Source organism: Corylus avellana, chromosome ca2 (genome assembly GCF_901000735.1).
Source record: "Corylus avellana chromosome ca2, CavTom2PMs-1.0".
Taxonomy (NCBI): Eukaryota; Viridiplantae; Streptophyta; class Magnoliopsida; order Fagales; family Betulaceae; genus Corylus; species Corylus avellana.
This window is the reverse complement of record NC_081542.1, coordinates 3,810,993-3,836,378: the sequence shown is the minus strand read 5'-3', so window position 1 is coordinate 3,836,378 and position 25,386 is coordinate 3,810,993. Positions and strand designations below refer to the sequence as shown.

Sequence of the window (25,386 nt, the reverse complement as noted above, 5' to 3'; positions counted from 1 at the left end):
GAAAGGGTAATAAGATTAGTCCTACATAAAAGACCCAGAAAATAGATTAAGACAAGCTTTAACCTTCATGAACAACCTATAGCACTACTTTCCCTTGTCATAAGCAGCTATGTTCTGGGGTTCACATTCAGGACTAAATAAGCGAACGAGTAAAGCAGAGGTTGAGCTAACAGATACTGCTCCACAAGCTGCCCACCTAAGACTCCTAGGAACCGTAATTCTGGGACCTGCATGAGCACAAAAAACAAATATTGTGATTTCTATCAAACATTACAAGAGAGAAGAAAGAAGTGAAAAGCATAAGAAAGTCCCCTTCAAATGCATTTGATCTTAAAAGTTACTGTAGACCATATTGGACTAATCTTGTTTGATGGAATTTTATTGTAAGAGTAATCCAGACTCATTGCCTTATTGCATAATCATAAATGGTCCCTTGAGTTATAAACAACTCTCCAGAAGCAAGATAATACGTTCACATCATTTGTAATTTCTTTTGTTGTGATGAATTCAGTTTTGAACAACCTTTTATGCAAAGGTTAGAGAATCCATACCAAAATTTAGCATGAGTAAACAGGTTATCCACCTAGATTGCCAATTGAACACCAATCATAAATCAAACTATCAAACTTGGTGCAGACCAGAAATTGGAAAAAGAGCAGTATTAGCATCATCCAACGAAAATAATAGCCATTCATATTTTCCCCCTAGGTAGAGTTCAAGAATCCTATTAGACAACATATTTGGGCATTAAAGATCAACGATCAAAGTATAAATAAAAAAGCAGAAAAAACCAGCAAAAAATGTAGGACAGACCATAGTGCAATCTACAAAGAATCCAAAATGCTAATCCTCCTCCAACGGTAAAAATCCCAGCCGTCTGTCTCGTCAATCTGGAACAAGGTTTTGCTTCCGACCGCATCAGCTCCCCATCCGAAAACCCAAAGAACCGCCTCAATGCCATCTAGCACTTTCCTGATGCAATCCAAAGCTTATATCACACCAACAACATGCCCAAACTTGAATTTGAATTCTTTTAAGATGGAATGGAAAACTTACACAAACCCAGATGAAAGTACACTAAAGGTCATGTTATGTGCAATTAAATATCAACTTAGTTGAATATGCTCCCCATTATTGATTCTTCTACTTATTCACAAACACACAGTGTCATAAATAGGGAAAAACTGTAATATTCAATGGTTTACAAGCACGGTCGAAACAAAATAAAAACGGCTTTTAATTTTAAGTTCGAGTCAAAATCTATTCTTGAGTTTTACTCACTACGGCATTTTCTCAAACATTTGGATGGCGACCTCAGTTTCACAGCTTCATTCGGGTGATATATTTCAAACAAAATAAATAAACAAAGAAAAATTAAAAATTGCACGAGTAGAAACTTTTATACCTTGTAGGGCTTTGATCGGTTCTGTGGATGGCTTTATACCAAGTTAAAGATTGAGTTCTCAGTACAAGAATGGGAAGATGTATGCCAATGGGGAAGAGAGCTGTTGGCCGGGTCAAAGACTATCCAATTTGAAGATGGGGTTCGTCTTTAGTAATAGTGAGGCTGCAAATAGGCCCGACTATGGGCCAGGCCTGATTTCAAGTAGGCCCCCACACCCTCTTTGGGTGGTGGGTGGCCACCCAGCCACCACTCTACCGGTGGCCTAGTGTGAAGTGGTGGTCACCCACCCACTTCCCTCCCTCCCTCCCTCCCTCACATTTGGTTATTATTATTCATTTTCTTCTGTTTTGGTATTTTATTTACTTTTTTTTTTTTTTTTCAAGTGTCAAGTTGAGGTGTTATTTTTGTACACGTTGAGCTATTTTATTGGATATGACATGGTCTTACGCTTATATGTATACAAAGGGAATAATTTGATAACAAAACATTCTTTAAAGAGTGATTTGATTAATTTTAAACTCTAAGGAATGATTTGATGAAATGTTAAATCTCATTAATCTCTTCAGTATTTTCCCATTCATTTGTTTTTTTTTTTTTAAGGGTAAGGTCCATTTAACTTCCACAAACTATTACCTCAATGACAATTTACCCCATAAACTATCAATTACAACAATTACAACAATTTATCCCCCAAACTATCAAAACAATGACAATGTACCCCTAATTTTTTAAAAATGACGAAATTACCCTTACTAAAATAAAAACAAAAATTCTAAAATTTAATTTTCTTTCAAATTTTTAAGAGTGTTTTTATCTTATTGAAAATTCTATATAAGGGTAAGTTCGTCATTTTACTAGCATTGGAAAAAATCTAGCCTTCAAAAACCCAAACTTTTCTATCTTCCATCGATTGTTTTACGTAGATAGAGAATGATAGAATCTATTGCATTACCTTTTAGGATTTGTGGAAGCTGACTTTGATTACGATAAACATTTGACAGTTTGTTACCACAAACAAGAAAGAAATATTCTGTCCTAATTTCCAAGGACAAATTTTCTCAAAGAATTTCGCTTTCAATTTCATATATAGGTCTAGGAGAGGACTGAGGAGAGGAGGAGCTTCATTTGATTGCCACCCCGCTCCTCTTTTGTCCAAATCTTCACATCTAGTGGAAACTTCTACGTAAATTCGGTTGTCAGGATATAACTATTATTGGTTATCGTGCATTCATTGTTTCTTCTCTCGAAAATTATGAAGGGTTAATACACCCAAATGGGCCAATGGCAGTCAAAACAAATGCCAAAACTTTGATTAATATTTCTCAAAATTCATGGCAATATATATTTTCATTATGGGAAAAGTTTTTCTTCAAATTGCGGACAGAAAAGTTTTTCTAATTCAATTTATTAGACTAATATACGCCCAAAATACTAATACAAGTAAGAATCACATGGTTAATCAGTAAGAAAAGCCTTGCTAGACACGTAGCCTTAGGTTTGTCATCTTCCTCCTTCATGAAATGGCTCTCCTATATATGCGGATAGAGTGCCTAGAAAATACTCACACTTGTTATCTCAGCTTCAGCACTAGCAGCATCTTTACTTGCGTCAAGCTTAGTAAGGTTTGACTGCTACCCCTTTGTATCCATCGACAGCGTATGGGCAAAGTGATTATAAGATGATCTTTTTATTTTTATTTTTTTATTTTTTACTTTTATGTTCTGATAGATTTTTTCCTGACCCTTTTTTTTTCTTTGTCTTTGTCTGTGTTGTGACGCTCTAATTCATATGCTGAGCTTCAGCAAGTAGTTTCCCTCGCAGCATAATTTTCTTTCTCCTTTTCTTTTCCACTTGTGATAGAAGTTTCGCAAGCTTGGGTTGGGTATATCTATAGTTGTTTTAGTACCCAAAATTATCTTCTTCTTTTTGGATAATTTGTACCCAATATTATCTCCAACCAGGTTGATATGCCATAGTGATTGGGTTTTTTTCTTTATTTGTCGAATATGGATAACGGGTGGGTGTATTTCTGTGTAATAATCAGAGTTGTTTGGCCGTCTCTGGGAATTTCTGTTTGTAATTTAAAGGATCATTCTTGATTTTCACCAAGGCACTGCTAGAAATATGATCTTCTAAAAACCCTCTGTTCTGATAGGGCTCCTTGAGGATTGATTATGGCTTAGTAAGTTGTATTCAGTGCGAAATTGCTTCCTAATCTTTTCAACCAGTCTCTTCCCTTTTTTTATTACCTATATCGCCTTTTCTTCCTAAAGTTTTCTGATTTCATGGAGCTCAGTGGATGATCATAAATTGCAGCACTGTATTGATGCCCTTATTTCAAAAATTGAAGAACAAAGAAATTGTCAACCTGTCTCTTTTGTGATGCTTGTTTACTTGCTCCAAAATATAGTATCAAAGATTCAAAAAAGTAACTTTAAATGGGATTTTCTGTTGTTATCCTGATCTGCTTACATCTTGGTGGCATTTTCTTATGACAGGGATTTTAACTGAACATGGGGCATAAGTATCTCTGTGTGGCTTTCTTTTTATGGGCTTTAACATGCTCACTTCTTCCTGCTTCTTCCGATGGCCTTGTGAGGATTGGTTTGAAGAAGCGCCGCCTGGACCTTCACAGAATCAATGCTGCGAGAGTGGCAAGAGCAGAGGGGAAATCCGGAGAGGGTGTAATTGGCATGCATCGTTCGAGTGAAGATATAGTACCTCTGAAGAACTATTTGGATGCTCAATATTTCGGAGAGATTGGAATTGGCACTCCCCCTCAGACTTTCACAGTCATATTTGATACCGGCAGTTCCAATCTATGGGTTCCATCATCAAAGTGCTATTTTTCTGTAAGTTTTGCTTCATCTTATTCTGTCATCTTCCAGAATCAGCTAATACAGAAGAGTGTGTATTGACCCATAACAATTTTCAGATTGCTTGCTATTTCCATTCTCGGTACAGGTCAAGCCAGTCCAGTACATACACAAAGAATGGTAACTAATCAGTTTGTTTGAGAGCTGCTTATAGTTTTCAGACACAATTTCTGATATGAAATTGAAGATATACTTTGTTGAACCATTATCCAGGAAAATCCTGCGAAATAAATTATGGGTCTGGATCGATTTCGGGTTTCTTCAGTCAAGACAATGTTGAAGTTGGAGATTTTGTTGTCAAGGATCAAGTTGGTTATTCTTTTTTTCTTTTTTTTTGAAGTTTTTTCTCGAACTGCTTTTTCTCATGGCTGCAGTAATGGCACACATGTAATCCTCTTTCTCTTTTCCTTTTTAAATTCAGGTTTTCATTGAGGCTACGAGAGAAGGCAGTCTCGCATTTGTGTTAGCGCAGTTTGATGGGATACTGGGGCTTGGGTTCCAGGAGATTTCGGTTGGGAATGCTGTGCCAGTGTGGTAAAGTTCTGTGTTCTTTGATGTGAGATTTTGTAATCAAATTTTGTTTCCTCAGAATAAAGAACTGTGCATTTTGCTCTTTTCAAAATCGCTGGTGCCTTGGCTTGGTTAGACTGATTCTTGATTAGAAAACAGGTACAATATGGTGCAGCAAGGTCTTGTAAAGGAGGAGGTTTTCTCATTCTGGCTTAACCGTGATCTGGATGCAGAAGAGGGAGGTGAAATTATCTTTGGTGGTGTTGATCCGATGCACTTTAAAGGAAATCATACTTATATTCCAGTCACCAAAAAGGGTTACTGGCAGGTAAGTAAATGTTAGGAAAAGTTATCCCTTTTCATGTGCTTGCTTCCCTGGAAATGATGATTTTTTTTTCAAAATTTCTTTGCTTTGATTTCAGTTTGAAATGGGAGATTTTCTCGTTGGGAACCATTCAACAGGTGACTTTGTAGCACCTTATTCATAAGGGTGTTTGTTTTATTTATTTGAGCATTGAAAATCTTTATATAGATAAGTACTTGAGGAGATATCATGTGTAGAGAAACTGCAGAACATCCGAGCTGTGGGAAATTGGTGCTTAAAACTTGCAGAGAAAATTTCTCACTTAGATTGGCTAATTATATAAACAAACCAGCACTTGTTCCTGATGCCTGCTTTTCTAGTGTACATCTAAACCCCCTTACTGCAGCATTGATAAATTCTGAAAATTATTAATTTCACTTCAGGCGCTTGCAAGGGGGGCTGTGCTGCTATTGTGGATTCAGGAACTTCCTTACTTGCTGGTCCAACTGTATGTTGTTCCATCTTCTGAAAATCACATTATTTTCAGAAGGACCTCCAGGCTTGATTCATCATCTTTTTCTTATGCTTTTTTTTTTTCTAAGTTACTTTTGGGATTAAATCCTTATTTACTGACTGTGATTTCTAGTCTGTTGTGACTGAAATCAACCACGCTATTGGAGCTGAAGGAATTGTGAGCGCCCAATGTAAGGAAGTTGTAACTCAGTATGGAGACTTAATTTGGGATCTCTTGATATCTGGGGTGGGTGGTTTTTATATTACCTACGTTTTTACTCTATATGTACATAGAGTAATATTATTTACTGAATTTTACTGTCACGTCATCCAGTTGTATGGCAGTTGTACAGGAGTTTACTAAATAGAATTACTCATGTACATATCTAATTTTAGATCTCAACATACTTCTTTCTGTGATTTGCAGGTCCGTCCCAACAAAATATGTTCACAGCTCGGCTTATGTCTTTCTAATGAGCCTCAGTATGCCAGGTCAGGGAGCTTATATTCTTCATTAGTTATTTCTTCTCCATATTTGCCTCTAGACTGCTTCCTACTTCCTAGTAAAGCAATTTCATGGAGGGTTTATCATGTGAAAACAATGCATGGAAAATGATAGCTTGTGAGGATGGAAAGTTATTTTTATAAGGTTTTAGCATGGCAAATATTCGTCTCCTGCTGCAGTTGGGATTCCACCCAAACAGGCCATTATCTAACTGACAGTCAAACCCAATTCTATGCAGCTCTGGAATTGAAACAGTGGTTGAAAAGGAAAACAGGAAGGTATCATCGCCTGGGGATGATCTTTCGTGCACTTTTTGTGAGATGGCTGTTATTTGGATCCAGAATCAGCTAAGAGAAAAGGGAACAAAGGACAAAGTACTCAAATATGTGGATGAGGTGACTTATTCTAAAACCATAGACACCGTTTAGAAGCACAAACTAGTTATAAATTTGTAAGTAGTGTAAAAAGCATTGGTTTTGATCTTTCTCAGCTCTGTGAGAGCCTGCCAAGTCCATCAGGTGAATCAGTAATAGACTGTGATAGCATTTTCATCATGCCAAACATTACGCTCACCATCGGGAACAAACCTTTTACCCTCACCCCAGAGCAGGTTAGACTTCAGTATCACAAATGTTACATTGATGCGCTTGTTAGATCGATTTGTTGAGTTGTTTGCCTTGTTCTGTACGTTCTTGCCTGACTTTCAGTATATTCTGAGAACTGGAGATGGGCTTGCTACCGTCTGCATCAGCGGATTTATGGCTATAGATATCCCTTCTCCACAGGGTCCTCTGTGGTATCTTATCTTGATCATTGCTGATGCTCATATATAGTCTCAATGCATGTTAATGTTCATGCTCATTTGCATTCTCCTTTAAGTTTCATCTCTCTTATGCTGAAACCAACATTGCTTGCAGGATTCTTGGAGATGTTTTTATGGGAGCGTACCACACAGTGTTTGACTTTGGTAATCTTCGGCTGGGTTTTGCTGAGGCTGCTTAGAGACCTGTCCGTCTGTCCTGTCCGGTGATCATACTTACAAGATATCTACATGTATCCTAGTTTGTTAAATAATGTTAATTTATGTAACTCCATAATGGTTAACAGATAACGATTATGAATATGTTGAGGTTCCTGTATATATATGTGCAATGAAATGCAAGTTATCCTGTGCTTTATACACTCTGGAACAATTTTCCTTGGATATATTGTGGGGGATTCATGTATCTAGCAAAAATATGGCCTTCGTACCTCAACCATCTAAGATGTCAACTCCTGCAAATTTAAGGGTGCTAACTTCAGATGGCACCTATACGGATGAGGGGAATGCCTTTGCTGTATGCAGCAATTCTGATTTACATGTAAGCTTATACAAAGATGGGATATAACTCTTTGCTCAGCAACGGTAAAGTAGTCCTATATATCATTATGGAATTTTCAACATAAATCATTTGCATGGATCAATTTTTTTCTCATTCATTGAAAAAATCCAGTAAGGATTTACCCTAATCAAGACAATTCTATAAAAAAACTCTGGGTATGGGTCACATAGACATTAAACAGAAGGCTATGCGAGCAATACAATCACATAAACTACATAAACTACATAAACAGTAAAAGGCAAGGCCAGCAATACAAAAGGTACACTAATGCTGATGCTCAGCTGCAAGGGTAACTTTTCACTTTTCTTCGTCGCTATCATTGCCAAAAACTGAGGCGACAGCCACTTTCGGCTTCTTTGCAGCACTGCTAGAAGAGTTCTGCACAATGAGAAAGAAAAGCAATGAGTTAGTCAGAAGAGACTTCATTAAACAGAATTGGATCTAGATTCAATCATTTTTACATCGTCAAAACTCCATCGGGCTAGAAAGGAGCAAACAAAGTCAGAAAAAGAAATAGTGGTAACAGACAGCCCTTCATATTTACCCTCCTGAGGAATGGTCTGATAGTACATCCTAGTTATGGTTTAACATATTAAGGGTACGTTTGGTACGTGGAATGAAAATGAATAGTTTTCATTGGGAATTGAAAAAAGTAGAATGAAATAGCTTTAGAATAGCCATTCTCATGGGAATGACTATTCCAAATGTTAGAGCATATGAAAAAGATTCTATCCTTATAATATGCTCTAACACTAAGACTATTCTATTTCATCTTATTTCATTTTTAATAAAAACTTTTGTTTTTCTAATGGAATAATCATTCCATGTATCAAACATACCCCAAGTCCCAAGTAGTAATCTAAAACCCTACATGCATTTTTAACAGTTTATTTTTTCACACTAAGCCAAAAGCCACATACATCAATACATAACCAGAAACAGCAAATTGGGGTCCCCTTAGTAACCCCCTTTTGAATAGAATAAAAAAAAAAAAGCGCCGTAAATTATGGAATACAACACCTGGCCACCATTAGGTTATCTGCACCAATATACTCAAAAGGTGAGAAAAGAATCCATTGTCATTTATTACTGTGTATATAATAAACATGTTCACCTCGACAGCAGGAAATCATTTTAAGCAAGCATTACAATAGTAGGAAATGTTGCTGGTGATTTTAGCCATAACAATGACCATGGTTTATAAGGTAGTAGATATGGTGCAGTAAGTCAAAACAGTCATATCAAGCATAATAAATGGTGATCGGTACTCAAAGATTTGTTTTTTCCTAATTTTGTTTTGCTTCTCCCAGTCATCAAGCCAACTCGACCCTTTCCCCTGCCCCTGGCCTCACTTTGTTTGGTTCTTCTGTATCATTGCTTCAATGAAGACACTATTAGTTGAAATAAAAAAAATACCTTCTAATACAAAGGCACTAAAGGTTAGATGAATATTCAGCGCTAAGAGTCAGTAGGATGTTCATAACTTGCACAGGTCCTGCAGGTAATGAAAACGAGAAGGACGAGGAAAAAAAGAAGTGCTCCAGAAGAATTCAAAGTAAGTTGATATGGGTCCAAATGGATGCTGTTTGACACAACTGACAGGATGTGCCCGAGAAAACAAGAAGAGAGCAGAAGCCAAGTCAATTTTCCGAGGGCTGATAAATTGGTTATACATTATTAACAAGAAAATCAGGAATTAAATGAATCTGGCACCCAATTACAGTTTTATATATATATATTTGATAACGAGGAACTCCTCCAAGGCAGGACCACTTCATGTACCCACCCGATTACAGTTTTATATATACCTGTGCATGAACATTATATATGTACACGTGCATGGGAAGTCATCCTTCTTTCCCTTGACCTTAGCATAAAGGACAACTAAAACTACAAGGTTACAGTAATACAAATCCAAGATCTGAGAGTGAGAGAGAGAGAGAGAGAGGGGATAGGCATACCTTGGAGGTTCCACCTTTAGAAGAAAAACCAAACTTTAATGCCTTCCGCTGATCCTGAACTACAAGTGCCGTAGCACCTCTCACTTCAGTAGGAACTGGAGAAGACACAGACTCTTCCTGCTTCTGTTGCAGCTTACGAGCATCTGCCCTACTTGGCCAAAAGAAGGAGAAAAACAAAAGGGCAATTAGGAAACTAACATGTAACTTCCCTATCCAACATCCCCCCGCCCCCTTCCCAAAATCAAAAAAGAAAAGAAAATGCCCACAAAAAAAAATGAGGCATAGCATAAGAGTACTAATATATGTAACTCATGGAAAGCGTAAGAGAATGGATACATTTGAGCAAACTTAGCCATCTCCTTCTCCTGACGTTGCTGCTCTCGTTTTTGCCGATCATCCCGACTGCTAGAGCCATGCATTTCTCTCATTTCTTTAAAACGCTGAAAATCTCATTGAGGGTATTCCAGATCAGACAAAATTGAAAAGTATGCCACAAGCAACAAGATAGAGTGTCAACAGTAAGCGTAAAAGGTCAAAACAAACCATTTACCTTTCTGTGATTGTGATCATATGAGCTCAGGTGAGCTTCAAATTCCATAGCCAACTTGTATTGCTTGTTGCATAGATCACAATAGAACACCTTGCGTATTTCTTTCACCTCAGTTTGAATTTTCTGCTCACGCTCTGCTAACACCTGGATTTTCATAATGTGCACGAAGCAGGCAGTAGAAGCCACCAGGTAATAAAAACTGCAGGAAATTCTCAAGACCCTCCAAACTTGACGGTCCCCTATGATATACCATTCCCGTCAAAAGACACACACATATGCTATATGCAGCCTCTGCTAATTGGTGTGGGTTCCAGGAAAAGTAAAGCATCAACCTCAATACTATCTAATAATTGAAAATTTTATAGTAACTACAGTTCAAAGGCATACCTCCCGCTTCTTTGCGTGCTCCTCAGTCTCGTCTACCTCAACTTCGAGCTTTCTCCGCTGGATATTTTCTTCTGCAGTAAAAAAATCATCTTCTTCTTGTTTTCCAACCCCTAATTTTGGATCTCTGATACCAGATTTTATTGGCTCAACTATTCCTGCATATTAACCCCCCCCCCCCCCCCAAAAAAAAGAATAACTGTCAAATCTACAATAAAATAGCCATGATAACTAAAAACTAAGACCTGTGGATAGCTTATCTTTGGTGCTCCTATATCATCAAAAATAAAATGGACATGTCATAAAGAGAGATATGAGTAGATTGCTATGATGAAACAGCTATTGCATATAAAAAGCACTGAATCAACTAAGAGACAGAATCCTAGACTCAAAACTGTCGATATAAAACCATTAGGAGTACAGAAAAGAGATGGGAAACTAGTAAAATGAAATCTCAGACTCTACCATTCAGCTGCAAGACACAAAGCAAACTGAGCAACACTATTACATATATTTCTTTAAGAGCTCTACGGAAACATATAATTTCTTATCAAGGGTCGGTGTTTAATTTTGATTATCAACATTCATCTTCTGTCATGACTACTACCCCATACACATAAATCCAACAAAATGAGAAAAGAACCTAGAGGAATGTAAAAATTCTATTGATCACACTTGACTATAAAAAAGATGTGAGTTGGAAAGAAAGGAGATGAATGAAAATAACACATTCCAAAACTGAGAGGAAGCAATATTAGGTTAAAAAAAAACAGCCATTAAGCAGACAAGATCAACACCAGAAATGATTAGCAGTAAAAAAAGTTTAATTTAGAAGCATGTGCAATGAAGACTAAATCAATAATATGAACAAGGGTAATGGTTTAGTTTAAGGCATTGCAAGAAGTTCAGAAAGATGTTTGTTGCTAAAAAAATATTAAAAGGTTTTAATAGCCAATGATTCAGAATAAAATAAAATTACATAGTGCAGGATGTAAATATAGTACAATTATTAGCATCTCCCTAGTAGCATACCTTGCTCATTCTTCCCAAGACCCTTCCCCTTCCATCCCATTTTTTGGAGAAGCCTAAAACCAATATTAGATGATGTCAACTGTGTGTCCAACGAAGCTTGTTCCACATTATCCAGATCAACATTTTCTGTTGGCTTGTGATGGATTGGCAAGCGAAAATCATCTGCCAAATCATCAATAAGGGTGTCCTGATAAATCTGTACCACAAAATGAAGATAACGACCTCAACAACTGGGGTTAACAAAATTATTGTGAATGCTCTTGGCAAATAAGCAAATAATTCTGTCATTGCAAACAAGCTTTAGCACTGAAAAAGGGAAATTCACCACCAGGTCCCTAAATTTTAACCTTTAACCATATCAGGTCCCCAATTTTTTTCACTAATTAAGGACCAGTAATCACCAAATGCTAAATTGGTCATTCTGTTCAATTATTAACGACGTTTCTGCCAAGTGATATTTCTTTCGCATCACACCAAATGAGAGGCCGCATGTAAAGAACAACATTCAGATTTTAAAAAAGTTTTTAAAAAAATTTATTTATCCTAAAAAAGACACAAAAAGAATTGTACTTAAAAAAAATGGGGAGGGTGGGCAAGGGGGAGGGGGTGGAGATCTACCCCGTATAGCCTCTAAAGTGGTGGATCTCCACCCCTCTCCACCCACACTCGCCCCCTTGCCCCTTCTTGTTGCTTTTACAAAATTATTTTTATATCTTTTTTTTTAACATAAATAAAATTATTTTCAAATTTTGCTTTTACATCTGAAATGTTACTTTTACACATGGCCTCTCATCATTGGACTGACATTGAAAAAAGGCCACCTGACAGATGCCCAGTTAAAAATTGAACAGAATTACCAAAGCCGAGGTTCTTAATTGGCCAAAAAAAACCTAGGGTCTTACCTTGGAAGGGACAAAAACTCAAGGACTTCGTGGTGGTGAATTTCCCTTAAAAATAAATAAATAAACCCATAAATAAGTTTAATGAGCGATTTAAATATCAGGAAGTACACATGTAGAAATAATTTCCTTTAAAAACACAATTTTTTCACTAGGGAAAGAAATCTAATGAATCCATAAACTGATGACCTACATGCTCCTTTTCCAGTCGCCGTTTATCTCGTGCAGCCATTTCCTGTCTACCATTAACCCATCGATTGTCCATTTTGAGTCACCTAAATGATGAGCATACAAAAGGTTCAATATTCAAGAAGTGAATGAATTAGTCCGAAATTTGGCAGAAAAATGGCCAATCCAATTTCAAGAATGCTAATATTCAATAGCACCAAATGCAAGCAAATAGAGTTAACAAAAATTTATGTAATCAATCTTTAGTTTAAAAATGGAACAAATGGCAGAAGAGTAAACAACAGACAAAAATTCAAGAGTAAATAAAAATCTGTAGTTTACCAAACCCTCTTCCCGGTTGCCATGAAAACCAAGGAAAAAAGAAAATACATGACTGTGTAGGCTCCATTTTAGATTGATACTTGTTCTAATCAGACTCAAGGTAATGAAAAATCTAAGATTTTTTCAAATATTAACTGAAAATTATATAAGGCCATGAATCCCATATCTCAAAATCTTACGATATAGTCATTGTGACATCATCAAGTTCACAGATTGCTCCAAACATCAAAAAGATCGGATCTTTATACAAAACTTTCGACAGTTTGTGACCAACTCAGAAAATGGGTTTACAGGACATCAAAATTCCCAACAAGGAAACGAATTACTGGTAAAGATAAACACAGCTTATACCAGAAAAGGTCTAATAAAAAAAAATACAGTTCAAAGTCACCGCTATTTCCAAGGGTTTTTGTTCAAACTCAGAATTGGGTCTCCAGAAAAATCTGGTTCTTCCAACTGGGATGATAAACATTCAACAAATGCTTAAACTAGGCCCATATTAAAGAATGCGTCTTTCAAATTCTTCACCAGCCCAAACATATACAAGCTCAGAATTATCAAAAATCAAACTAATTCAATAAAAAAAGCATCTTTCATGAAAGTAAACCAAAACCCATTACAACAATAGATACAACATAATGAATTTTGAAGAAAAAAATAAGGAACAAGAAACTGAATCGTAGTAAAAAAAAAAAAAAAAAAAAAACCTAGATTAATAGTCCAAAGGCGACGATAGCAGGTACAGTAACATCCAATTGGTAGTCATCATCGATTAGAGAATAAATAGATCACAAAGCCTAACTTAGGGTTTCGAATTAGATGAAATACTTTACCTTAGTTTTAAGAGAAACATAGAAGTTTTGGTCAAAGAGCAAAAAGACTGCTTCGGAACTCGACCTTGCTCTGTTTCGGCGTGTGGATGATCTTCTTCATATATGGAATGAAGGAAATTTGGGCTCATTTGGCCCAGTTATTAATGGGCCGTCCGGGAACTATTGGGCTTATCTAAACTTGATGTTTGTCTTGGGCTCCGGTTCAAATTCGACTACTGAAGCTCAACCCGTTAGCTTGCTCCGTTTTATCTTTCTCGCTCTGTTTATCCTATTCAAACACACTTTGAAGGGGTTATGGAAGAAAGAAAGTCTTGAAGCATCTGATTCTCCTTTTTATTATTGTTATATATAAAATGTGAATACCTCCGGAGAGAAAAACAATAAAGGAAATTGCTAGAATAATCTCTTACCCAAGAGGGATTTTCCCTCACTCTTATATTGGGTGTGATACTTTGAGTCAGATAATCATTTGGCCAAGTGTCACATTTCGATTGGATAAGCTTTGACAGTAAGAGACATGTTGTGTAGTCGTGCACCTGCCCACACATTGCTTGCTAGCCATCTGTACTAGTGCGAGGGCAACAAAAATAGAGAAAAATCATTTTCATCAATTGAGAAGTTGAAAAATATTATAGCCTAGGATCTGGGTATGCTCTTCGGTGGTCTCACGTTCGAACCTTGAGGGGGTGCTAACTGTTCTTGGAGCCAGCCACCTAAGCCGACGGCCTATGACTCAACGTTCAATACTCTGAGTGGCGTGGGGTATTGGACTAGGAATTAGTCTAGTAAATCTTGATTGGGCCTCTATTCTCGGTAAAACAAGGAAAAAAAAAAAAAAAAAACTCAAGGTGTTGTCTCATCTATAAGTGAATCCAGGATACCCTAATTAAAAAAAAAAGGATATATCTTTTGAGGGATGTTTATCATCATTTTCATCTCACACGTTTGATTCGATTGGCAAAGTGTCATTAAAAAATTCTACCAAATGCTACCTAACAACATAGCATTACCCTTTTTTTCTTCCCTTTTCTTTCCTATTATTCAATGGCCAAGACCTCAAGTCTATCTTTATCTCATATAAGATATATTATGCATATGATTGGCTCACAATCTTGTAGTTGCATATCATTTATCCATGGTGTCCAATTCAAGATATACATCACAAATAGAAACAACATAAAGCCCTACTGTTCTAGAACCCTTTCCCTATATATATATGGGACCTAACTTTTTATCAATAATGTACCAAACTTACTACTTTATATGGATTAGTTATAGATATTGGAGATTAATTAATTAAGAATTAACCAATTAATGCGTTTGAATTTAACTAATCACAAAAGAATTATTTGCAGGTCCACTTCAATCATATACAAACAAATAGCTATATATGCATGCACTTCTAATTTCACATATTATTATTCGTTTTCGAGAATGAACACATGCATGAGCTTTAATGATCATTGTGTATACATACAGCAAGAAAACATTAATTTCTTAGTGACTTGAAAAAAAAACACTTGTTAATTAAAGGGAAGAAGGAATAAAATTAAGGTTCCGTGCATTGGAGTGCAAATTCTAGCCCTCAAATGTTTAGGGTTTCAAAGATACCTCAAGGCTTAAAGCGAGACAGCTTGCAAGCAATGTTGGGGGTAGATGGAAATTCCAAACACCTTTGAATGCTACAATCAGCTGTTGACACCTCTCAAGAATTTCAAACTTGTTTGATATTTCTGCAGGTCCGTCACTTTGTGAGAATCTTAGTTATAGTTTATTCATTCATTTCATGGCACCCTCCTTTGGAGAAGGGTTTGAAAAAAAAAAAAAATTGTTTCCAAAACTCTGGATTTCTTCTACGAAATCTCCTATATGAACTAACAAATTTGGTAAGAAAACGAAGAGAAGATTAATATTTGTTTAGATTCAAGGTTTTAGGGTTCTAATCTCCATTTATATGAACGATAACCTTTCTCTCTGTATGAAAATTGTGACTCAAAAGGCATAGGGTACTTGGGTTTAATAATGTAAGTCGACCAAAGGAAAAACAGTATGCCGCATCAATCGAGTACCGATTGAACTATCTAGGGTTTTAAGATTGTATATGTTTGATTGGTCATTGGTCCATTGAACTCTCTAAAATTTGAATGGGAATCTTGATTGATCATATGCTATGATCGGAGTGTCAATTGAATTAAAGTGCATTTGTTTGGAGCTTGGTGCACTGGTTCAAAGTCATGAATTTTCTTGAAATCTTTTATGTATTGAACTAATTTTTTCGACAATCAGATTGATGACAGGGCACCTACAAAATAGAGAAAATGGTCATTGAAAATCTATCGACCCCGAGAAACCGAAAACACTCAAATGCTAATTAACTACTACTTATTTCAAAAACTTAATTAAGCTTACAATAAATTATAAATTTAATTATTTGATTAATATTATAATGGATTTGACTTAAGTTCCGTAAACCTAGTGGCGGAATTTAAAATATATATATATATATAAGGTAATTTTTTTTAGTTTTCTTGACTCTAGCCATACTCCTCCTTCTCCCGCCCTCCTAATAATAATTTCTATATCTGTCACTATCTAAACCCATCACATATGGTTCAAACAGTACTTCTTCAACCAGCAAAACCCAACACCTAAATATTTTAATCAAAATGAAGGTAAATTGATGTCAATTGTCTCCAAAGTTTATTAAACCATTGAAAATGTTAAATTTAATAATTAAATTAATATCTATTAGTAGGAGAGAAAAAGTGCATGTCAATGACTTGTAGGCTACGGAGGAGAAATTGAGTGGAAATTAAGACCCAACAGTAACAATATTGACCACGTACACAAGCCCATTCAGTCAATTATTATCAAACTAGCGGACCACATAAGATATACTTCTACCAAAACATATGGTTCTGTTTCTTACTGTGCTATATACCCATTTGATCTCAACCATTCATATGGCTCTGGTGGTCTCGAATTCTCCAGATCGATTCTCCACCCTTGGATCATTACAGCAAGGGGTGCCTCCCCACGTCTATAAATACAGAAGCTTCTCTGCACTAAAAACCCAACAAGCAATCACACACAATATTCATATACTTGTAAGCTCTAGTAGTGCTATTTCTGAAGAGTAGTCATGGGTGGCAACAGGCAGAAAAAATCTCTCTTCTCAGTCTTCAACGTCTTCAAGACAAGGAGGCCTCGGGGAGGGGAAGATTCATGGCCGGAGGATTCAGTGAGAAAGGTGTTTCCAAGCGATTACGACAAGATCAGCTTTGGTTGTGTAGCTGACCGCAAAGTTGACACCAAAGCTGGAGAGTTCATCAAAAGAGTCCATAATAAAAACTATGCCATGGAGTCTGAATTGTCTCATGGTGAACGACGAACTGTCACTGTTTATCCCCTGTAAAGGCTAGCTTCATCATTTATTGTTTCTTCTTCTTTATACAGTACTTAATTTGTTTTTGAGTGTTGCTTCAAGTTTGTGATTAAGTGATGGAAGCCACTTTTACCCATTTTGGTTAAATTCGCACCAAAATGGTTAAATTTGCTCTAAAACCAACTGACGTTGGGTAGGACTAAGATTGTCCTGATAGCGTATGATAACTGCACAAATTAAAAATTGAAGATTGAAAAAGAAATTCAAAAAGAGAGAAAATAACAAATAGAGAAAAAAAAATTCATAATTGCTCCAAATAAACAAACATAGAAATAACTCTGAAATACTTAAATTTAATTGATAGTATAAACTGAATTTTTAAAATAACAAAGACTATATACTTTTATATAGGTCCTAAATTAACAAGGAAAAGGAAAAAGAAATCTAATTGGAAAAGGAAAACAAATTATAATAGGAAAAGGAAAACAATTCCTAACAGAAAAGGAAAAACCAATTCTTATTGAAAAAGGAAAACTAAAACACACATGCATAATTAAAATAACAATTTTCTCAAATTTCTCCTCTCTCCGGGTTAGAAAGAACTCGCCCTCTAGTTCAAATCATCTTTTTCTCGATCTTTTGGATGTCCAATTAATCCCTTCCATCATGTACTTTTCAACATCAATGGAACTTGATACTCAAAGAGAAACAATTTACAACCCATCACAACATGACTACGAATAGTAGTTTGAAAACTCTCCATATCATATTGAGATACTTCAATCTTCACATGGTATTCATTTATCTTCTTCTATTCATGCAGTATATAAATCTCCCAAAAATGATCAACTATTTCTTCTTCTTTGAAAATAAAATTTTCATCCACTTCTATAAGATCTTCATTGTCGACATATGTATCATAAGTTGGTGGAGAGTTCAAATCCACGAAACATTGAGAAGGATCTTCAACGTCTTCTTCATGTTGAAACTCTTCATCAACAAACTTAACTCTGAAGTCTAAGTCTCCATGTCGCTCCTCCCAAACATGTTGTTCTCGAAATTAAATTTTGAATTGCGACCATCAATATCGCAATACATCTCCAAGTTTTGCGCCACTAGACATTGGGTTAACTCCGCAACCTACCTTTGCAAATCTTCAATCATTACATCCTGTATACTGTGCTCATGGTAAGGGACTTCCTTATTCGGAACCTGTCCAAGTCGACCACGACTACTAGTCATGAAAAACTAATGAAAAAAATTCATCCCAAGAAGACACTAAGCTCTGATACCAACTGATGCAAGGTGGCGTAGTGAATTCGCAATAGAAAACAACAATAAAATCACAACTCTTCTTAAAACCAAGATTCTAACAAAAAATTAAGGCAAAAGGGATAGAAAATCACTCATTGAGTGTTTCATATTGATAAACTCATCAAAATACATAAAATCCGCCTCTTACATATTAGGTCTGCTGTATTTATAACAATAAGCAAACTTGCAGCAAAAGTAAACCTAAACTTATTATGGAAATTTCTAGAATAATAAAGGGAAAATTACAATTAAATAAAATCCTAATTTAAATCATATAAATAATAAAATAAAATATATTTGATTGCTGGATCATTTGATTTGCTGGAATAAAATCTTTATTAAAGTCCCTAATAGAGCAATCAAGTCTTTCCTTATTGGATTATTGCCTCTATTTCCGTCCAGCTTTTTAATCTTCCCTTTCCAGCCCGTTTGGACCTAGTAAACATGATAATTAGCCAAACCTCGTGAAATATGAATTTGTAGATCTGTGAATTAGCTTTCCAACGCCACCATGCTTGCTCAAATTAAATATATGAAACTCAAGCTCTAATCTTTTTAGTAAAACTCATCAGGTGGGAATTTAACAAAAATGGGTAAAACTGGCTTGCATCATTCTCACCGAGCTAGAGAGAATTCGTCCTCGAATTCTGATGGCTTTGATACCAACTGGCGGGATAGAAATAAAATTGTTCTGATAGTATATGATAGCAACAGAAACTAAAAATTGAAGATTGAAAAGCGAATTCAGGAATAGAGAAAATAACAAATAGGGAAGAGAAAATCTCTAATTACCTCAAATAAGCAAGCAGATAAATAATTCTGAAAGGATTTAAATTTAATTGATAGTATAAACTAAAATTTTAGGGAAAATTACAGTTTGCCCCCCCTAAAGTTGACAGCGTTTTTCAATTCGAATATCAAAGTTTCAATTTTTGCAATCCACCCCCACAAAGTTTCAATTTTTTTTCAATTTGACCAATATTATCCCAAAATTCCCATATTGCTCCTGATTTTTATTTATTTTTTTTTTTTTATAAAAAAAAAAAAAAACAAATTTGGGGATGCAAAAATTGCCAGATGGGCAAAGGGTGGCTACGAACACCCCGAATTTTATTTATTTTTTAAAATTTTTTATGAAAAATAAAAAAATAAAAATTATGGGCAATATGGGAAGTTTTAGATACAATTGATCATATTGCAAAAATTTGGAACTTTGGGGGTGGATTGCAAAAATTGAAACTTTGGTGTTCGAAATGAAAAACGCTGTCAACTTTGGGGGGTAAACTGTAATTTTTCCAAAATTTTAAAATAACAAAGACTAGATGCCTTTATATAGGTTAGGCACCTCCTAAATTAACAATGAAAAGGAAAAAAACAAACATAATTGAAAAATGAAAACAAATCCTAATAGGAAAAAGAAAACAAATCCTATAGGAAAGGAAAAACCCAATCTTTATTGAAAAATGAAGGCTAAAACACACATACATAAGTAAAATAACAATTTTCTCAAATTTCTCCTTAAAGGTAGTTTGAATCAATAATTAATGTGAGAATTTTGATTACCTACAAGCTAGCTAGGCTTTTGTATTCTCCACCATACAGATTGTAATTGATACATGTAATACATATATCTTCATGGTTTTATAATCTCTATCAGCGTCTTTAGCAGCTGCTAATTATCTGCTGCTATAAGTTTTCTGGCATAGAAAGATACTGGTTAGTAGCTATAGAGTAGAATTTGGAATCTCTGACATGATTCCACGAAGATGGGTTGCAGTTTCTTCTGTACAATTAATTCTTGTACGCGGCACATGTTTTTGTTCTCCATCATTTTCTACTTTTGGGCCTTCAGTTCTACATTCGTTTTCTTTTTACATTAAGCGGGGCACCTTGGATCAAATAATCGCTTAACTAAGTATCACCTTTCGATTGTGTGAGCTTTGGCTGCACAAGGCATGTCGTGTAGTAGGACGCTTGCTCATGCAATATTGCTTGCCACTTGTCCGTACTTGACGTGCAATAGTTGTCATATTCGGATCCCCTCAAAATTTCAAATTTACTTAATGTCATAGCACAAAATGTTGTTCATTTAATGGGGTCACATCTGGGTAATAAATCAAGAATAGAATTGGGCAAACGAAAAACCATTGGCGAGGGTACGTTGTTTTGAAATATCACCTGAATAGCATCATTGGGTGAGAATTAATCATGCAAAAGAATATGAAGTTGGCATGCATATATCGTACAATCTGCAAACAAGGGACTTTGGAATGTCAAGGTCTTATTAGAGTACCCCTGAAACGAATCATGCTATGTTTGTCAGTATTCCTGTGAAATGTTTGATAGCTGAATATTGTCCTATTGGTGAAAGGACAAACTACTTTACTTAACCCCCGTTCGATGTATCTATGTCTTTAATTACTATCCAATTAATTAATGATCAACTATTTAATCACACCTTACGTGTGAGTTCAAACTCCCTTTTAATAGGCGAGGCTCAATACGTGAAATATTTAATTTAAATGGGAGGTGATTTGACGGAGTCAATGTTCGATCTTATGACCATTGGCACTAATACCATGTTAAATTACGAGTTATCCCAAAAGCTTAAACTTATAGGAAGAGGTAAATTTAATCACTTAATCATTACTTTAACACTAATCTATATAAGGAATATGGAATTTTAAAGAAGGAAAATTTTCACTTTCCCTACATATTGATCATATTAATTGTTCTAATGGAGTTTGAAAAATTGTACTGATATTGCTACATATCAGTACAATTGTACTCTGAAAGGTTCCTCCAACAAAAAAAATCATGGTTCACCCCACCTTTTGGACGTCCATTGAACACAAAGTATAACAAAGTGAAGCAATTCATGAGGGGTGCCATACTTCTAGAGAGACAGAGTGGCCCTTTTGTATAGCTGTATGGAACGGTGGCCATCGAAATCAGCAAAAGTTGCACTTTATTTTTCTGAGTTCCATTTGATGTGCTGCCTTCAACAGCTGATCGTTTAGAACCCTCCAAAGTACTCCACTAACATACTTGTTCTCTTCTCATGGGATCTTTACAGAATCCGAATCTCACTTCTCTAGCTTTATCATGATGTTACTAGCTACTGCTTTAATTTAAAGAAATCTGAGCGAGGAACATGTTTCTGATCAGAGCCTAAGAACATGTTTCTGATGTTGTCCTTTTCTGCAGATATCATAATTATAATATGCAGATATCATTTGAAATTAACAATATTTCAGATTCTTACACTAAAAATATGTTATAAACATATGTGAGTGGGAAAAATATCTTGCTCACCAGCTAAGGAGCTTTGTTTTATATACAACTATAACAATCAATGGAACTCAGAAATATGTTATAATTAAGCATATGTGAGTGGGAAAAATATCTTGCTCACCAGCTAAGGAGCTTTGTTTTATATACAACTATAACAATCAATGGAACTCAGAAATATGTTATAATTAAGCATATGTGAGTGGGAAAAATATCTTGCTCACCAGCTAAGGAGCTTTATTTTATATACTACTAAAACAATCAATGGCCCTTGATTAACATAAGGATCAAAACACGCTTCACTAATTTAATTAAGCTAAAGCTAGAAAGAGTACTACTTCACGTGTTCACATGATAGATTATATTTAAGAAGATATATACTTTCTTATATTACCAACAATGGTGATTTATTTTCATTTTGTTTAATTAATTAATTATTTTAATGACTTCTCAAAACCATGCCTTCCAAGCCATGATCATGGCACAAAGCATGCACCAGCCACCAGTCATAGTGCAAAAGACACAGAATTCTCACATAAAGCATCTCCAAAAATATAGGGGTTGGCGTATATAGTTGATGGATCTTCTGAGAAGCTATTAAAAATGTCTCATACCAAACGTACGTCCTCCGCAAGGAAGGAGGGGTTCTGTCTTGATCAAGATTCATTGCTTAAAATGTAAGAATTGATGAGACCCAGCCACTGAATTGAAACTCCAAGCAAATAAAGTGGTAATATTTCCTCCTTTTTTACTGCTTTAATTAATTATGTCGATGGGAATCTTGTTGAATTTGAATTCAAGCCACCAAATGAGACCAATTTTACACCCTACAAACTTCTAATTCCCATGCATCTTTGAATGAGAGTATATGCAGATTTCATTCTATAACTTGTAAATTTATATCAATTTTATGTTATATATTAATCACTTAACTGAGAGTGCCTGCCAAAATAACCCTTTAATCTAAAACTTACTAATTTAGATCAATTATGGGGATAATTGTAATTGATGGGACAAATTGAAAAAAATTAAAAGATTGATACACTAAATTGTGAGTTTTTAAATAGAGATAATTGCAAATGGGATGAAAGTTCAGAGGATTATATAAAGTTTTTTTTTTTTTTTTTTTGAGGTTATTTATTCAACAATCTTGGTCCTCACGATTCTAATGCAACCATGCATGTACCCACAAAGAAATGTTTGGCAAATATTAAACACTCATTTGCTTCGCATCTAGAAGGTTGGTCCATACATATTCCCTTGACTCTCCTAGCACTTCTAAGTCTATTGTTTACACTGATATTTAATTATAATTTTTTTGATTCGATTGGCAAAGTGCCATTAAAAAACTCTACCAAATGCTACTTAACAACATAGCATTACCCTTTTTTCTTCCCTTTTCTTTCCTATTCTTTCCTATTATTCAATGGCCAAGACCCCAAGTCTATCTTATCTCATATAAGATATATTATGCATATGATTGGCTCACAATCTTGTAGTTGCATATCATTTATCCGTGGTGTCCAATTCAAGATATTCGTCACAAATTTTAACACATAAAGCCCTACTGTTCTAGAACCCTTTCCCTAAAATATATATATAATCCTGATTTAAAATTAAAAGGTATTTCAATTGATTCACAAGTTTCCTCTGTTTTTTATACTACTAAACAAACTCCTCCTCCCTTTCAAGCTAATGATGAAAGGAGATCCCTTTCTCTATCTGCTTCTGATTTTAATGCTCATCTTCCTCCTTCTCATCAATGCAAATTTATTCATACTCATGTTAAAAATTTATTTTCCCAAATTGATTGGCCTGCTCTACAAAAAGATTTTTCTTCAAAAGAAAATCAATTATTAATACATGCTTATCGTGTTAATTTTTCTGAAAAAAAAAAAGAAAAATCTCTTGTTAAAATCCAATGGACTGAAAAAATGATTGAATTACAAAAGCATATATGGATTATTTGCATGCACTTCTAATTTCACACATTATTATTCGTTTTCGAGGATAAACACATGCATGAGCTTTAATGATCATTGTGTATACATACAGCAAGAAAACATTTTAAAAAAACACTTGTTAATTAAAGGCAACAAGGAATAAAATAAAGGTTCTGTGCATTGGCCGGAGTGCAAATTCTAGCCCTCAAATGTTAGGGTTTCAAAGATACCTCAAGGCTTAAAGCGAGACAGCTTGCAAGCAATGTTGGGGGTAGATGAAAATTCCAACCACCTTTGAATGCTACAATCAGCTGTTGACACCTCTCAAGAATTTCAAACTTGTTTGGTATATATATATATATATATGTGTGTGTGTGTGTGTGCTTGTGCAGGACCGTCACTTTGTGAGAATCTTAGTTATAGTTTATTCATTCATTTCATGGCTGGCACCCTCCTTTGGAGAAGGGTTTGAAAAAAAAAAAATTGTTTCCAGAACTCTGGATTTCGATCTTCTACGAAATCTCCTTTACGAACTAACGAATCTGACGGCTAATTAAAGGTTTTCTATTTTGTGGGTTATTGGTACCAAAACGAAGAGAAGATTAATCATTGGTCGATTGAAGGGAATCTTCTGCACTATTTTGATTGATCATTATATGCTACGATCAAAGTGTCGATTGAACTACCACGAATTTGTTTAGAGTTTGGTGCACTGGTTCGATTGATTGGGAGTTGATCATGCATCAATCAAAGTCTTGAATTTTCATAAAACTTTATGTCCTGAACTAACTTTTAGACTGTTGAAGCAATTTTTTCAACAGTCAGACCAGTAACAGGCCACCTGCAAAATAGAGAAATTAATCATTGAAAATCTATTGACCACCGAGAAATCGGGAGCACTCTGATCGATGCTTAAGTCAGTACATTGTTGAGCAAAATAATTGAATGAAAAAAAAAAAAAAAATTATAGAGAGAACGAATCCAAGCATCCTCTCCATTTTTTAAGAGAGTGACCATTTTTAACGCAAGACGCTCTTAAATATGGTCTTTGGATGCTTGCCACGAGGGGAAGATGAAGTTTTCTAATCAATTGTGTATTTATTTTTCATGTAGTGGGCTGTCTGAGTTGGGTTAAATAATTTATTTCTCCAACATATACCGACAGTAGCTTAACTCAAAACCTAATTAAACATTACAACCTAGATACCAGGTTTTGACACATAAATTTACAACATTCTTAAAACCTAACATCAAAACAAATTAAAACTAAAAACCACTTTTTAAAATCATTATCACACACACACACACACACACACACACACATATATATATATATATATATAAGAGAAGCTTCTGGAGAGGAAAAGTCCCCTAACGGGCCTAACCTTACCCCAACCTCACCCAACGAGTGCATGCACGAACCAAATCCGGAAAGAACCCCTAACATGCCTAACCTAAGCCTTCTTTAGATTATATATATACCATCTTCATTCTTTTGTTTAATTAATAACACCTGCTTTTCTCCCATAAAATATTAAAACATGTTCCTGTTTCAAATCTTTTACGGTGGGGGTAAGGCATGTGCTAATTAGTTTAATTAGTTTAGAAGACGTGGCTTAATTATCATCAAAAACAAAACATGTTAAAAAAACATTTGTGGCTACTTAGTTATATATTAATTCAGTGAAAAAACATTGTGTTAAGACACTAATTAACATGTTGATTTCCCAAATGTCAAAATCATATATAATAGCATCTAGCTAGTAAATTAATTAAACACTTCGTGAAA

The 25,386-nt window shown here is 35.2% G+C and overlaps 2 protein-coding genes across 5 annotated transcripts; one reads left to right on the top strand and one right to left on the bottom strand.

Annotated features, from left to right (window-relative positions):
* The first annotated feature begins 2,924 nt into the window (after window positions 1-2,924).
* Window positions 2,925-7,295, top strand: LOC132173090 (aspartic proteinase-like). 3 transcript variants are annotated; one of them, XM_059584663.1, is made up of 14 exons: window positions 2,925-3,027; window positions 3,904-4,257; window positions 4,341-4,401; window positions 4,495-4,589; window positions 4,703-4,815; window positions 4,951-5,119; window positions 5,214-5,253; window positions 5,539-5,603; window positions 5,742-5,855; window positions 6,036-6,100; window positions 6,352-6,508; window positions 6,604-6,723; window positions 6,821-6,909; window positions 7,031-7,295. In XM_059584663.1, exons 2-14 carry the CDS (start codon window positions 3,919-3,921, stop codon window positions 7,113-7,115), a joined length of 1,512 nt encoding a protein of 503 aa, XP_059440646.1. In that variant the 5' UTR covers window positions 2,925-3,027; window positions 3,904-3,918; the 3' UTR covers window positions 7,116-7,295. The 3 variants fall into 3 exon arrangements, with proteins under 3 accessions (XP_059440646.1, XP_059440648.1, XP_059440647.1); XM_059584665.1 differs by lacking the exon at window positions 2,925-3,027 and adding an exon at window positions 3,404-3,422; XM_059584664.1 differs by lacking the exon at window positions 2,925-3,027 and adding an exon at window positions 3,442-3,587.
* Window positions 7,296-7,569: 274 nt separating this feature from the next.
* Window positions 7,570-13,742, bottom strand: LOC132173091 (uncharacterized). 2 transcript variants are annotated; one of them, XM_059584666.1, is made up of 8 exons: window positions 13,665-13,742; window positions 12,515-12,596; window positions 11,423-11,618; window positions 10,394-10,548; window positions 10,007-10,150; window positions 9,793-9,896; window positions 9,457-9,607; window positions 7,570-7,873 (listed from the first exon to the last, which is right to left on the bottom strand). In XM_059584666.1, exons 2-8 carry the CDS (start codon window positions 12,584-12,586, stop codon window positions 7,793-7,795), a joined length of 903 nt encoding a protein of 300 aa, XP_059440649.1. In that variant the 5' UTR covers window positions 12,587-12,596; window positions 13,665-13,742; the 3' UTR covers window positions 7,570-7,792. The 2 variants fall into 2 exon arrangements, with proteins under 2 accessions (XP_059440649.1, XP_059440650.1); XM_059584667.1 differs by having other exon boundaries at window positions 9,457-9,604.
* Window positions 13,743-25,386: the final 11,644 nt, after the last annotated feature.

What these genes read in the sequence shown, in the direction of transcription:
- LOC132173090 (XM_059584663.1), top strand. Translation starts at nt 3,919, where the DNA reads ATGGGGCATAAGTATCTCTGTGTGGCTTTCTTTTTATGGGCTTTAACA. An exon ending in CCAAAAAGGGTTACTGGCAG is followed by an intron (nt 5,120 to 5,213) that starts GTAAGTAAATGT and finishes CTTTGATTTCAG; the next exon opens with TTTGAAATGGGAGATTTTCT. An exon ending in GGGATCTCTTGATATCTGGG is followed by an intron (nt 5,856 to 6,035) that starts GTGGGTGGTTTT and finishes TGTGATTTGCAG; the next exon opens with GTCCGTCCCAACAAAATATG.
- LOC132173091 (XM_059584666.1), bottom strand. Translation starts at nt 12,586, where the DNA reads ATGGACAATCGATGGGTTAATGGTAGACAGGAAATGGCTGCACGAGAT. An exon ending in ATGATCACAATCACAGAAAG is followed by an intron (nt 9,897 to 10,006) that starts GTAAATGGTTTG and finishes TGAGATTTTCAG; the next exon opens with CGTTTTAAAGAAATGAGAGA. An exon ending in CTAAAGGTGGAACCTCCAAG is followed by an intron (nt 7,874 to 9,456) that starts GTATGCCTATCC and finishes CTCATTGTGCAG; the next exon opens with AACTCTTCTAGCAGTGCTGC.